Source organism: Gadus morhua, chromosome 1, assembly GCF_902167405.1.
Source record: "Gadus morhua chromosome 1, gadMor3.0, whole genome shotgun sequence".
Taxonomy (NCBI): domain Eukaryota; kingdom Metazoa; phylum Chordata; class Actinopteri; order Gadiformes; family Gadidae; genus Gadus; species Gadus morhua.
In genome coordinates, this window is record NC_044048.1 from 29586751 (window position 1) to 29599789 (window position 13039).

The following is a 13039-nucleotide window of genomic DNA, read 5'->3' on the forward strand; positions in this document are numbered from 1 at the left end:
GGTTCTTTATGATTCATTTACTTATTAACAATGGATAGAGCCAGTGACCCAGCCACTCTGTCTTGCTTACTTATCTTGTTTTTACCATTTTGCTGCTGAAAAATGAAAGCAGCAGAACTAAAGTGCCTTACTTGTTGAACGACTGAGGCACCCAGCTCAGGGGGGGTCTGTCCGAGGTGACCACGGAGCGCTCTGCGGAGGGGAGCTTGGAGATGCCGGCCGGGGTGCTGTTGTACCGGCTGGAGATGAGCTTCACCATGCTGTCCGCCAGCTCTGAATCCTTCTGGATACACGCACGCAAACACACGTACACACACACAGAAACACACGTACACACACACACACACCAAAACACACACACACACACAGACACACACACACATCAACCGTGAAGGTATGTACACGTGAGGTTGTAAAGACAGAGCCCTGACCCTCGTAGGGTAAGGCAGTAAGCTGCAGCTGTACCTTCTCTTTGGCAGAGGCCGTTCCAGCAGGCTTAACCTTGGGGTTGAGGGTTCTGTCCTGCAGGACTTTAGCCGGGGCGGCCTTGCGTGTCGCGCTGGTCTCCTTAGCAACCCCCGGTTCCGGAGCACTCTGGCCTCGCCGCTTCCTACTGGTCAACCCCGGCACGCCTGCCTTTGGCGGGGGCGGAGCCACTGCGGTAGCCCTGAGGGAGGGGGGGCATCGTACCGCCGGCTCTCTCCCCTTCTGAGGACCGCCCCTGTCGGCGGGCGGTCCCTTGCCTCGGGGGCCGGCCGGCTCCTCGCCCTCTGAGTCCAGGCTGATCTGGTTGATGACCTCCTGCAGGCGCTGGCTGAGCTCCAGGTGCAGCCTCTTGTGGCTGTAGAGCTCCGAGCCCGAGCCCTGGGCCCTGTCCACGGAGGGCGGGGGCTCCAGTTGCCTCCCCAGGCTGCCCTCCGATTCTGCAGAAGAGGGAAACGACGTTTGGAATACCCAGAGACCAGGGCTGGGACACTACCGTATTTTCCGCACTATAAGGCGCACCTGAGTATAAGCCGCAGCAGCTAAATTGAATGATGTGTACATAGATAAGCCGCACTGGACTATAAGCCGCGGGTGCAGTGATGTTGCTAGGTACGCGTCCTGCGTCCCTGACGCATTAAAATCTGAAAGGACGCACTAAACTCACTATCCATGCATCCCGGGGACGCATCTCATTTTCCCCATGAAAAACGATACATAGTGAACATTAAACAACTCGTGTTTAATCACAGTAACTGGCCAAATAAACCTTCTTGTGAGCAGACCGGACAAGCGCTGTTTCAACCCTCTGCGCATCTACTCGGCACAGACGTGATCCCCTGTACAAAGTATCGCGACATGCTAATTTAGCCGCTACCAAAACAACTAGCTCGTCACCGCTGATTTCATTTCAACAATTAAAAATACGAACTTCATAGTAAATAAACCCACGTTTCCACTGCTCGATGCTGTGCTCATTCGCGTCGATTATGTTGTAACGTTTTAGGGGACGTGCTGTAATGAAATATATGAAACATAATCCAGTGGTGGTGATGAAAACTACATTGAACGGCAGCCGCCATATTGTTATGCCCAAACGGCGCCTGCGCATACATCGCGCTTCCAACGAGATCCCGTTTTTCTCGAGAAACAGGCAGAGAAGAGAGAACGCAAAAATGCCACCAAAGAAAAAGATGAAACCTATTGCAGGTCAGCAAACTATTGCAGCTGCATTTTCTGTCCCCACTACCTCTGCACTCCTCCGGGCGGGGCGGGGACCGGTCATAGAGCCCATACGGTACGGCCACACCAACCGCGTTACTCGCGTTAGGGGCGTCCAAACTCGGCATTTTTGCATAGGGAACCATTGGTATAGGCGCGTAGACGCGTTACATGCGTTGAAGCGTCGCGTCATCTTTCTTTATTCTGGGTGGAAATAGTAACATAGTTACGCCATTAAATGCGTTTATGGAAACATTTTTAGCGAGAAATGTGCATTTTACTTTCATAATGTTCGCTCGGTGAATGTGAAGGATGTTTGGTTTGATAGTTATGACGAAGACGGTACGCTCCGTTCACTTGCATGGACAGAGTCTCTGGTTGCTAAGCAACCTCAATGTCTTGGCGGACTATTTCTCTGCTGATCAACACTACGAATGCTGGAAACACACCAGACACACCATGTGAAGTTATTTAACCCGATTATTGTTATTTATATCAGAGATTATTTAATCTAACCCGATCTTCACCCTACTACCCTCTGGCAGGCGCTACCGGGCCACTACAGCCCGCACCTCCAGACTGCAGAACAGTTTCATCCCCAGGGCCATCACAGAACTTAATAATCACACTACACTCACTCCTACCCTCCACCCAGCACAACTGCACTTTTGTTAGTGGTTGCACAAACAAATTTCGTTGTGTATCCAATGCACAATGACAAATAAAGTCTATTCTATTCTATTCTATTCTAAACTCTTCACCCAAACGCGGCGGCGTTTGGGTTTCCTACCTCGGACTCCAGCGCAGCCACGGCCGACAACTATCTTTATTCTGGGTGGAAATAGTAACATAGTTACGCCATTAAATGCGTTTATGGAAACATTTTTAGCGAGAAATGTGCATTTTACTTTCATAATGTTCGCTCGGTGAATGTGAAGGATGTTTGGTTTGATAGTTATGACGAAGAGGGAACGCTCCGTTCACTTGCATGGACATGGACTCATCTAGCTGCGTTGGCGCATTGACGCATTGGAAGCGTTGAACCACCACACAATTATCAAGCGTCAGGTTAGGCGTGTACTCGCGTTATCCAACGCGAGTAACGCGTTTGGTGTGGCCGCACCGATAGAGTTAAAGTCGGTGGACTCGTCTGTAACCTGTAAAATCCATAGATTAGCCGCACCGTTATATAAGCCGCAGACTCGAAAAATGGGGAAAAAGGCGCGGCTTATATTCCGAAAATTACGGTAATCGGATTTCGATCTCGATTTTGATTTCGATCACAAAACTAATATAATCGATTTATTTTATCTTTTATGGAAAGAACAGCTGGATACATATGATATCTGTACATTATTTTAGATTTCAACATTTTTTTTGACCATTTTGTGTATGTTTTTAAGGGGAAGGTTCAAAGTTCTAAGAAAAAAAAGGGTTTTTGGGAGGCATGCTGAATAAATACATCATTGGATAATCGTGATTTCATTACTGACCAAAATAATCGTGATTATGTTATGTTTTCCATAATCAAGCATCCCTACCACAGAGTGAGAGAGATGCAGAAGAGGGAACTAAACGTCAAAGTGGTGTCAAAGAGAAATATAAATTATAAATGTCAAAGAGGACTTGGTTTGACCTTTGAAGCCGCTGTCAGACTTTTGGTTTGTGTTATGATTGTCCTGAGGAACGCCCGTCGGCTAAACGACTAGACTGTTCTTTTCTGTTCTTTTCTTAGACAGTGATGTATGTTTGGCTTTTACTCACCTGGTCTTGAAAGACGTCTGTTCCTCTGGATGGGCATCATTAGCATGTCAGTCATAGATTGCTTATGCCAGTTGGAGATTCTATAAACACACACACACACACACACAGTTTGAGACAAACAAGTCGACAGTGTTGCAGGGGAGACTGAAGCTAATGGAACGGTTCCTGGCCAGTGCTTACGTGCTTCCCCTTGACTTGGTGACAGGCTGGGAGTCAGGGACAAAGCTGTTCTCTGTAAACACAGAAGGAAAGATGAGCACACAGGTGACGGCTATAGCTGTCATTTGTTTGGTCAGAGGGGGTAAAACAATGAAAGAGGACCAAGGACACAGAGCCCTGAGTGGATGAACCAAAAGGGAGTCGGTACCCAGAAGCTCTAGGTCATCCTCCTGCGCACCCTTCACCTTCTGCCTTGATCTCTCTGATGGGATGACCTGCAGGGCAGCAGACAAACACAACACACACTGAGCTGAGTGGACAGGAGGACAGTCTGAACTGCCAGCAGTGGTATAGGCCAAATACCAACAGAGAGAGGGCCAGAGTCTCTCTGGGGCAGGGGAAATACGGTAGGAAACAAGAGACTGAGATGGTGCCAGGGCTGAACCAAAACGCTGCCTTCAGCGGACTTCATTGGTTCTCCTCATGCGCAGACTAAAGTATCAGAGGTGTACCGAGCGGCCCGTCTGGTTTCTCAGGTGCTCCGCCCTGGCGCTGCTGGGGGTGGTGCGGTGGCTGGATGGCGTTCTGGCGGCGGCGTTGGGCTCCCCGGGGTGGTAGGGTCCAGGCCTCTCAGCGCCCCGCACATTCTGAAGGGCAGGGTTCTCTCTCCAGCTGCTTGGTGTGTCTGGCGGAGAGAATGGGTCACAGACACACGAGACGTTTGGATGTATGGGGGGAAAAGGGAACACATTGACTGTTTTTAGTGTTTGTTTTACAATGCAGCGGACGATTATGGAAAATTGAGCTACGTAAAGGGTTTTATTAGAGGGAAAATGAACAGTTCTTACACAAACACCACCATACACACACAGACACACACACACAAACAGACACACACTGTCTCTCCCTCTCTTGCAGCTTGTTGCTCACATTCTCAAAACTTCAGTTTAGTCCCCTGTCACAGAGTCAAGTGGGTAATAACCGTGGAAGAAAATCGTCAGGAACATTCTGTGCAGCCTGAAAAGGTTCAATGAGTTAGTTAAATAAAAACTGTTTGGAAGGTGCACGATTCGTCGTGACTGAGTTCAGTGGCACTTACTCGCAGGTAGGACCACAGAGTAGGGGCTGGAATCGCGGACACTCCCCCCTGCACTCCCGCTGATGAAGGTGTAGGACTCAGAGACCCTCCTCCTGGCTGGAGTTATCAGCTAGATGCACCGAAACAATGCCTGGCTGTGAGTGTCCTATCTCACCGTAAGTCTACACAGTCACATTATTAATGAATTGAGAAGGGGAAATAACTATCTCCAGACTTATAACAGTGTGAGGATGGCTGTTCTCCGTACAGAATATATACATCGGTTCCACCTGCTCACCTGTACAGGGCCAGCAGGGGGAGCCGCCCAGCTGGGTTCAACGTTTCTGTCTGTTGTCAGAGACACCTGGCTCTCCGGAACCGCGGGCTGCAAGAGTTCCAGCCAACATACACACGCCTGATTGACACCACTTAAAAGATAAACGCGGCTTGGGTGTCAGAACTGGAGAGCGTCCTTAACAATATTAATAACACATTAGAACGATGTGCGTCATCGCCGGCAGGCTCCGATTCACGTCACTCTGTGACAGACGCCTGTTCTTGTACGAGTAAACATAACTGAACTCCACACACTTAAATGTGGTGGGATTGTGCCCCTGTTGCAGAGCGGGGCTTGACTCATCAGATGCTATCTCAGCCCGACGTCTGCCGTGGGGGCAGACTGGCGGCTGTTTACCTGGGAGCAGCTATCATCCATGAGGATCTTAACGGTTGTCTTCACGGTGCTGCTCTTGCCAACGAAGCGCTGACCGACAAGAGGAACGGGGGGGGGGGGCAGAGGGATGTTAATGAGTGAGGATCAACATTGGAACCACAGGACTTGTTCTCTGCTGTCGGCGGCAAACGCACACTCTCTCTAGAACCCCGGGCAACACGGCAGCAGGAATGCTGTCGATCGTTTTCTAGGTTGTTTTTTGGGTGTTACAAGGGGATCGATAGCGAGTCGACACAGGCTGTGCCTAGGTGAGACCAATCCCCTTAAGCTCATCAGATGAACACATAGCATTAGAGATGAATATCGATACACGGCGATGGAATGCGCTGATGTTGAGCTGACGCTCGGGTGTCGTGACTGAAGGAGGCGGCTACTCTGTTCTTGCTGTCGCCGTAGACGGCGCGGACGGCGTGCATGACGGCCAGGGCGGGGCTGAAGCGGACGGTGAGACAGTTGCCCTCCACGTTGCCCACACACAACACCTCGCACAGCTTCAGCCTCAGCACGTGGCACGAGGCGTCCTCTGGGGAAACACACCAGCGGGCCGGATCAGACATGTGCACGTGCCTGTGGCGCGTGGCGTGAGAACGAACAGCCTCCACGCGTCAGAGAGGCGTGGAGGAGAAGGCGGGAATGTTTATGACTTTGTTTTTCATCTCATTAAAGACGCGGTGATTAGTGCGTTACCTTTGATGGTGTAGCTGTGGACTTCGTTCTCAGTGATGCAGATCGTATCCCACTGGCCTTCCTACATAAGAAGGAAAACCAACGTGTAACCTGACGAACATATCACAAATGTCTTTATCCAAACCAGACAGGACCAAGGCTCATTTCGAAGTGTCCATAACAGGTGGGGCCATGAATGAAGATGTTCAGTTCCATCAGCCCTGTGGTCTCCTGGATGGACCTCTTGAGCTACCTTAGTCTCCTCGTCGGCCACGGCAAAGTAGAAGGAGATACTCTGGCTTCCCAGGTTGAAGTCGATCCAGAACTCCTCCAGTTTCTCATCAGAGGGCATCAGCAGCTACAACATGTCCACTCGTTAGAGAAACACTGACTAACGTCGAAGTGAACCAACCAGAAGGATCTGGGACACGTCTGGCCCATGAAACATTGATGAATACATTGAAACACATGAATACATTTAGCTGAGATTCACAAGGGATTCATCGACACTAACCTCATGTTTATCCAGGAAAGCCTCTAAACATGGGTAGGAGAACACTCTGCGGATAGAGGCAACAACAACTCTGACAGACAGCTGAACAATTTATCATTTCTACTGCTGACAAGCACTGCCGATTCAGTGTTTCAGAAAATTGAAAAACATCTGTCACTCCTCTTGCACAATATTCGAGTGACTTGAAAACGTATTCGGTTAAGAAGTGTGTTCGAATAAAACCTTTATGCTTACCTTCTATTGTCTCCCTGCATTCCATTCACCAGATTCAGAAATGTGCGACAGTCCTAAAATCAAACAATTGCATGATGAAAAAAATACGAACAAAATGTTTCAAAGTATTTCCATCATTTGGAAGCATTCAAGAGGGGTTATGCGGTTCCATACAGTAGCCGCATTGATTTGTACCGTTTCAAACTCAGAGTCTCTTATGGCGATGAAAGCCTTGGCCACGTAGTCCATGCTGAACCAGCGGTGAACCATCGCCCTCCGCTGGCCTGGAGTGGCCATTCGGCACAGCGCCTCCATCAGGGCCGTCTGGAAGTCATAATCTGACACACGCCCACAGGTCATGTCGGCCCGTAAGGGGGGTCAAGGTAAGGTCTGATATCTGGGCCACACAGGGCAACACTTACCACCACCCTCCAATATCTGTCCGGCCAGCTTGGTCCTGGGTAAGAAACAAGAGGGAAAAGCAAAAGGAAATACTAATTAGCTGGTTTATGTTCCACGTCCAGCCGTCAGGTTTTGGGTTCGATCCCCAATGGCGATCGAATCGATAGGCATCATCGAGCAAGATAACGTTTACATTTAGGGCAGATGCTTTAATCCAAACGTGATTTGTGAAGGTTCATTCACGGACTCGCACACCGACGGCGATGTCACCATGCAAGGCGACAGCCAGCTCGTCGGGAGCCTTTACGTTGAGGTGTCTCGTTCGGGGACACATCGCCAGGGATGGAACTAGCAGCCTTACGGTAACAAGTCAACCCGCTATGTTAATTGTGGTGTGTGATAGAGAACGGTGTATATGTAATGCCGCTTTTCCACTGCATGGTACCAGCTCGACTCGACTCAGCTCGCATTTTTGGCGTTTCCACTGCGAAAACATGGTATCTGGTACCTGAAATGGCTTCTTTTTTTAGTACCGCCTCGCTCTAGGTTCAAAGCGAGCTGAGCCGATGCTAAAAGGTGACTTCGGCAGACGGCCGGCCACTGATTGGCCAGAGAGTGTGACGAAGTCACGAGAGCGACATGGCAACCATGCTTGTAAAAGCCATAGCAGCGCCGCAGCCAACATATTCCACTTCTTCAACTTCTTCAACATGCCAGCTAATAATACGAACACGAATACCATCGCATCGATGTCCTCCATTGTTGTTATGTGGGTTCTGTCCATGTGTGGGTTGCGTAGGTGTTGTTTGCGTCGCGTACAAAAATACGTCACGGCCCTTTCGCGGAGCCGACCCCGCCCACGTCCAGGAGGGACTATTTGCGGTGGAAAAGGACCCGTGCTGCTACCGTGTCGAGTCGTGTCGAGTCGAGTCGAGTCGAGTCGAGCTACATGTGCAGCGGAAAAGCGGCATAAGTGGGATGGAGTTCACAGAACCTACATCACATCTGAAGCTTCCTCTGAGGAAAAGTTCTTCTCCTTTTTCAGTTCCTCTGGCATTTTATCCAGGACCATGTTGAATTTTCTGATAGCCTGTGGAGACATTATTATTAATGATGATATTGTTATTCATATTATCACATAATATTATCATTGTTAAGGGGATCATACCTACTAAAATACCCAGGACCCCTCTAGGCTTATTGCCAAAAATATATAGAGATATTTATAAAAACAATCTTATATAATATACATTTGTGTCATACCTCTTTTTTTATCAGTATATAGATTGTCGGGTTTGTGGCCAACTGGCCAATTGGATGCAGGAAGATATCTGTGACTTGATATGTTGCTGTGAATCATATTAACATATCATACTGTAAATAACACAATTATCCCCATTAACAATAAGATCATTAAATCTGTCCTAAAATATAAAAAGATCTGATATTGAGAGAGCGGAAGGTCCTCATAACTCACTGAAAAAAAACTGTCAAGCAGAGCTCCAAAACATTCATGCAACTAAATAATACAAAAGCTGTGAAGGGGAACATGCTATTTAGCGGCTGTAAGAACGAGCAATCAAACATTTTGGTATCAAAATGACTGGTGTGACTTATTAATTATGCAAATGAGAAATATACCCCTCCATCTTTGCTACTAATATTAACTGTGTTGAAAGGAAGGTCTATTTGTTGGTGTTGGAAAGGAGATGTTTGAATGATTGTTCTGCGATTCCTATAGGTCTCATAAAGAAAAACACAGGCATTGTATAATAGGTGACAAACATAAATCAAAGTGTCAACTTGTCAAGGGTGAAAACGTACCCTCTTTGCTAATTTCATGGACAGCCTATCAGGGAAAGAAGAGTGAGAAAAAGAGAGAAATATTAAATGTCCAACCTTTTGCATTTGGTGATGAAGCTAAATTTATATTTTAAAAAAGATGATTGTGTTTACACCAATTAAATATATAATCATTTCCCTCTAACAATGGCAATATGCCAATGTTTTTTTCCATTTCGATGGCTTCTACTATTACTATTTGTAAACCTTAACCCTTTAGAATAGTAACTGTGTGGTACAAGCTGACCATCAATGAATCAAAGAAGTCTTCAGCCAGGGTTAGCAGGTCCTCATCTCTCTTTGGGCCTCTCTTGATCCATAGTTGCCTGCATTTCTCAAACCAATCCACCATGTACATACAAAAAAAATACATGAAACATGTTAATGTACGTACTTATTTAATATAACAATTATGCTTTTCATTTTAAAATCCTTATCTTCTTGACAAAGCCTTGAGCGATGATCTCAGATGGTCCAAGGTCCCCAGGAAAGGATAATTTCTTGCAACACTTGTAGAGGATGCTGAGACACAGACTTGCATGTTTGGTGGCCTTCTGATCCAAACACTGCAGGCAAGACACACACCTTTCAATGTACTCCCAAGCAGCATGTTAATATCGCATTCGAATAGGAACACCCTCCAGGAAGACATGAAATTACCAGAATTTATTTCAATTGATGCCTTTGGCTCATAACGAAAGGATCTTGAATGTGGCAGTTTTTTATTGTGTGAAAATTGTTTGTACGAAACCTTTATCTATTTGTATGTTTTATGATGCCCTCCTGGCCAGATTGTAAATCTCAATGAGCCTTTTACATGGTTAAATAAAGGTTTGATAAAAGAAAAAAACATAACAGGGAAGTGGTTTGAAATAGTTGTTTTTCCTACCCTGTTTACAAGTTTGTCCACTTTGACGAGGAACTGTTTGGAACATTTTATAGTAGTGCATTGGGATGAATCCTCCTCCAGAAACAGATCCAGTCGCTGAAAACGGCTGCTCCTCAGCGCCTCATCCACCAGCTTCTCCAACTACGAACAGGGCTCGGGTTCAATTCCCACACTGACCCTCAACACACATTTTATCTGATAGGATCGATCCATTATTGACCAGCTGATGCGCTCACCTGTTGATCCTGGCCAGGCGCCATGGCGCAAACATCAAGGTCGTGTAGTTATCTCTATTACCAGTCCCACTGCTGCTGAAGCCTCAGTCCTCAGGCTCACTGCAGGCTAGAGCGAATACCGGCTTAGTAACTGTAGCAGGTTTTATATCTGACTGCTCTTAAGGTACACGGTGATGAAAGATAACTCCTTCATAATCAGAGGATTGAATTGTCTCACGACTCGTCCGTTATTGGGATGTTGCTAACTCGAACGTACTGCTAGCGGTTGACATTTCCTAATCGTTACTAAAAGGTTGTTTTTGTTACATTTAAATCATAACTTCTGATACGATTCCACAAAATCAAGTATTTAAATATGAAAACTAATACTCACGACCGAAATTTTTGCAAAACCAACGAGTTTTATTCTGATGTATAAACGCAATTCGTACGTTCCTTCTTCTCTTCAGATCAGAGCGCGCGAAAAATCGTTCGCATGCGCATGCGCCGTGTGGCGTCGAGACCTGAACCAGGTGACCGATTCCCATTGGCCACTTTATTATAGGGAGTAGCAGGCTGCTGCTATAATACAGCTGGAATATGTGAAGACCTGTACTCTTCTTTAGATATTCTTCTTGCAAATTAAGACGTGATAACTTACTATTCAAATCCAAAAACAAGACAATGACACAATGTTAAAATATAATAAATTGCTTTAATATGTACAGAAATTAACATGGATTAGTCTGTTATGTTAAAATATAATTTCCGGATAGTTGATATGTTTGAGTTTTCCTTCAAAATACTTAAACAACATCAAGACAATATCAAAAATATTTTTTTAATTGCATTACCAAAAGTAATTACTTGTGCATCCAAGTTGAGCAAATTTCCCATCTGGGATTGATAAAGTACATTTATTTTATAATTATTCTATTGTATCATAAAGTGCAAGTAAAAGCCAAATCAAACTGTCTAATTATCTTTATTTGTGGTTTCTACTATTCTGTACTGTACTGTAATGCTAGCCTGCAGGAACCAGGAGACCCTGCAAGCTCATTCTGTATTTGCTCTAGCATGTTGATAACGCCCATCGGTATGCCCCGGAGAGGTTCCGGACTGATATGCATTTGCGAATTGTCTGAAAATGTCAGGCTACTGTACTGCTATAGCCTACTACTTGTACTACATACAAAAAGTGCAATTGTTTTATTTCTCCCCATTGGTGAAATTCAGCTTTGGCTGCTTCAAAGTGACGATTTACTTAAAATCTACAAAAGAATACGCAGGGAAATACCCTATGAGTGCAAAGCTACTGCAGAGCTAAATAGTGTAGTGAACAGAAACCAAAATGCACCCAGGATGTCCCCTCAGCAGTGGTCTTCTTCCCTTGTCTCACAGGAAGTGCACCAGGCTGTCCTCGCACTCCTTGGGAACGCTGAGCTTGTAGTTATGGCACACCAGCTTGTAGTTCTGCCCCTCGTTGTTGTCCCAGTGCTCCAGCCCACACACCGTGTACCGGATGGCAAACTCCAGAACCGCCCCCGGCTGCAGGAACGGCGGCACGGGCAGGTGGAAGCGGAAGGTGTCGACGCTGAGACAGGCTCCGCCCTCTCCGTCGCCGGGCCGGGTGGCGCTCTGTACCCAGGAGGCCTTCGTCTCCGTGTGGCTCTTCCACTCGGTGAAGGAGTAGCGGACGCCCACCTCCTTATCGGGGTGCACGTTCAGCACCTGGGTGATGCCGATGACACCCAGCTCGAAGCACAGCACCCGCTCCAGGCACACCTTCTGCCTGTGGAGGCGTTGGAGGAACTCGGGCTGGTCCCCGGGCTGCTGGGAGAAGACGGGCTTCAGGTAGGGCAGGGAGATCTCCAGGTGCGTGCCGTCGGTCAGCTCGGCACCCATCAGGAGCCGGAAGGCCACGTGTTGGGGGATGAAGGGGTCCTCGCCCGATTTGAAGAGCTTCACGTCCTCCAGGTCGAGCCCTAAGGAGTCAGCGAAACGCACCCTGACATTTCTGAAATGCTTCTTCCTCTCCTGCGGCGAGGGCAGAGATTTGGAGCGTCTCTGGATGATAGGTCTGGGCAGCGGTTCACAGGAGAGGCCCCGGTTTGGCTCCTGCTGTTTCTTGGGGGGGGGGACTCTGGGGGCTGGGGGGCGGATTGGAATCAGTTTCCTTTCTGGCTTGAGTTCGGTCGCACTGATCATGTCAGACAGGTGGATTGTGGTGCATGACGTTGGGGCTTTGCCGAAGGAGCCATCAGTCTCGCTGCGGGGAATCCTTATATTTCCAATACACCAATCCATCTTTTCCTAGACAGAACATAATGTAGAATAAGTATAGAGGATACATTCATGTCATCATAGTTAATATACTTTTACTTTTTAAGGAAAGTGATTCATTGTGACGGTGAGAAAGACACATTCGCACCATGTCAGGCATTTCAATAATTAAATGTTTTTATTTGATTGTTGGCTTAGAAAATAAGAGAGTGGGCGTGTGCTTTAGGAGTGAGCTACGTGCATATCCAGTACGGTTCTCATCCGAACATTTAGATTATTTTATCCGCTGAAACCCGGGTTAATAAGACTGTAGTACCTCACCACGATATGCAGCAATGGATTAACAAATGCAAGCTGTAGCATAAGCTCGTGTTTTGGCGAGGCTTGATCCACCAGTTATATAAAAAACAACAACATTGAAGCAGCGCATTTCCGTGCGTCAGTCGTGCCTCTGTGTCTTCCGCAATAATATCAGATCTGTAATGCTAATAACACGCATAAGATATGCACAAAAATCCTACGCATGCTTTATAAATCCTGGGTTCCGTTGAAGGGGCTACGAATGTGCGCGCAGCTC

At 47.0% G+C, this 13039-nt stretch overlaps 2 protein-coding genes across 8 annotated transcripts in view; both read right to left on the reverse strand.

Moving 5' to 3' along the window:
* sycp2 (synaptonemal complex protein 2) overlaps window positions 1-10695 on the reverse strand; it is a 29842-nt gene extending 19147 nt beyond the window's left edge. For 4 of the 6 annotated variants that reach the window (XM_030364928.1, XM_030364910.1, XM_030364937.1 and 1 more), the window contains exons 1-24: window positions 10574-10695; window positions 10201-10306; window positions 9965-10105; window positions 9513-9641; window positions 9323-9427; window positions 9058-9082; window positions 8497-8582; window positions 8232-8323; window positions 7254-7288; window positions 7027-7169; window positions 6853-6905; window positions 6619-6664; window positions 6358-6462; window positions 6126-6186; window positions 5813-5961; window positions 5400-5468; window positions 5004-5090; window positions 4727-4835; window positions 4140-4312; window positions 3836-3902; window positions 3649-3700; window positions 3469-3548; window positions 466-923; window positions 132-283 (exon numbers count right to left, since the gene is read on the reverse strand). In XM_030364928.1, the coding sequence (XP_030220788.1) occupies window positions 132-283; window positions 466-923; window positions 3469-3548; window positions 3649-3700; window positions 3836-3902; window positions 4140-4312; window positions 4727-4835; window positions 5004-5090; window positions 5400-5468; window positions 5813-5961; window positions 6126-6186; window positions 6358-6462; window positions 6619-6664; window positions 6853-6905; window positions 7027-7169; window positions 7254-7288; window positions 8232-8323; window positions 8497-8582; window positions 9058-9082; window positions 9323-9427; window positions 9513-9641; window positions 9965-10105; window positions 10201-10224 (2441 nt within the window). In that variant the 5' untranslated portion in view covers window positions 10225-10306; window positions 10574-10695. The remainder of the gene's footprint in view (window positions 1-131; window positions 284-465; window positions 924-3468; window positions 3549-3648; window positions 3701-3835; window positions 3903-4139; window positions 4313-4726; window positions 4836-5003; window positions 5091-5399; window positions 5469-5812; window positions 5962-6125; window positions 6187-6357; window positions 6463-6618; window positions 6665-6852; window positions 6906-7026; window positions 7170-7253; window positions 7289-8231; window positions 8324-8496; window positions 8583-9057; window positions 9083-9322; window positions 9428-9512; window positions 9642-9964; window positions 10106-10200; window positions 10307-10573) is intronic. The other 2 variants (XM_030364919.1, XM_030364906.1) reach the window with 2 other exon arrangements.
* Window positions 10696-10874: 179 nt separating this feature from the next.
* On the reverse strand, window positions 10875-13029 carry ppp1r3da (protein phosphatase 1, regulatory subunit 3Da). 2 transcript variants are annotated; one of them, XM_030360599.1, is made up of 2 exons: window positions 12779-13029; window positions 10875-12492 (listed from the first exon to the last, which is right to left on the reverse strand). In XM_030360599.1, exon 2 carries the CDS (start codon window positions 12484-12486, stop codon window positions 11575-11577), a length of 912 nt encoding a protein of 303 aa, XP_030216459.1. In that variant the 5' UTR covers window positions 12487-12492; window positions 12779-13029; the 3' UTR covers window positions 10875-11574. The 2 variants fall into 2 exon arrangements, with proteins under 2 accessions (XP_030216459.1, XP_030216451.1); XM_030360591.1 differs by having other exon boundaries at window positions 12784-13028.
* Between the last annotated feature and the right edge of the window lie 10 nt (window positions 13030-13039).

What these genes read in the sequence shown, in the direction of transcription:
- ppp1r3da (XM_030360591.1), bottom strand. Translation starts at nt 12,825, where the DNA reads ATGCTACAGCTTGCATTTGTTAATCCATTGCTGCATATCGTG. An exon ending in ATCCATTGCTGCATATCGTG is followed by an intron (nt 12,493 to 12,783) that starts GTGAGGTACTAC and finishes TGTTCTGTCTAG; the next exon opens with GAAAAGATGGATTGGTGTAT.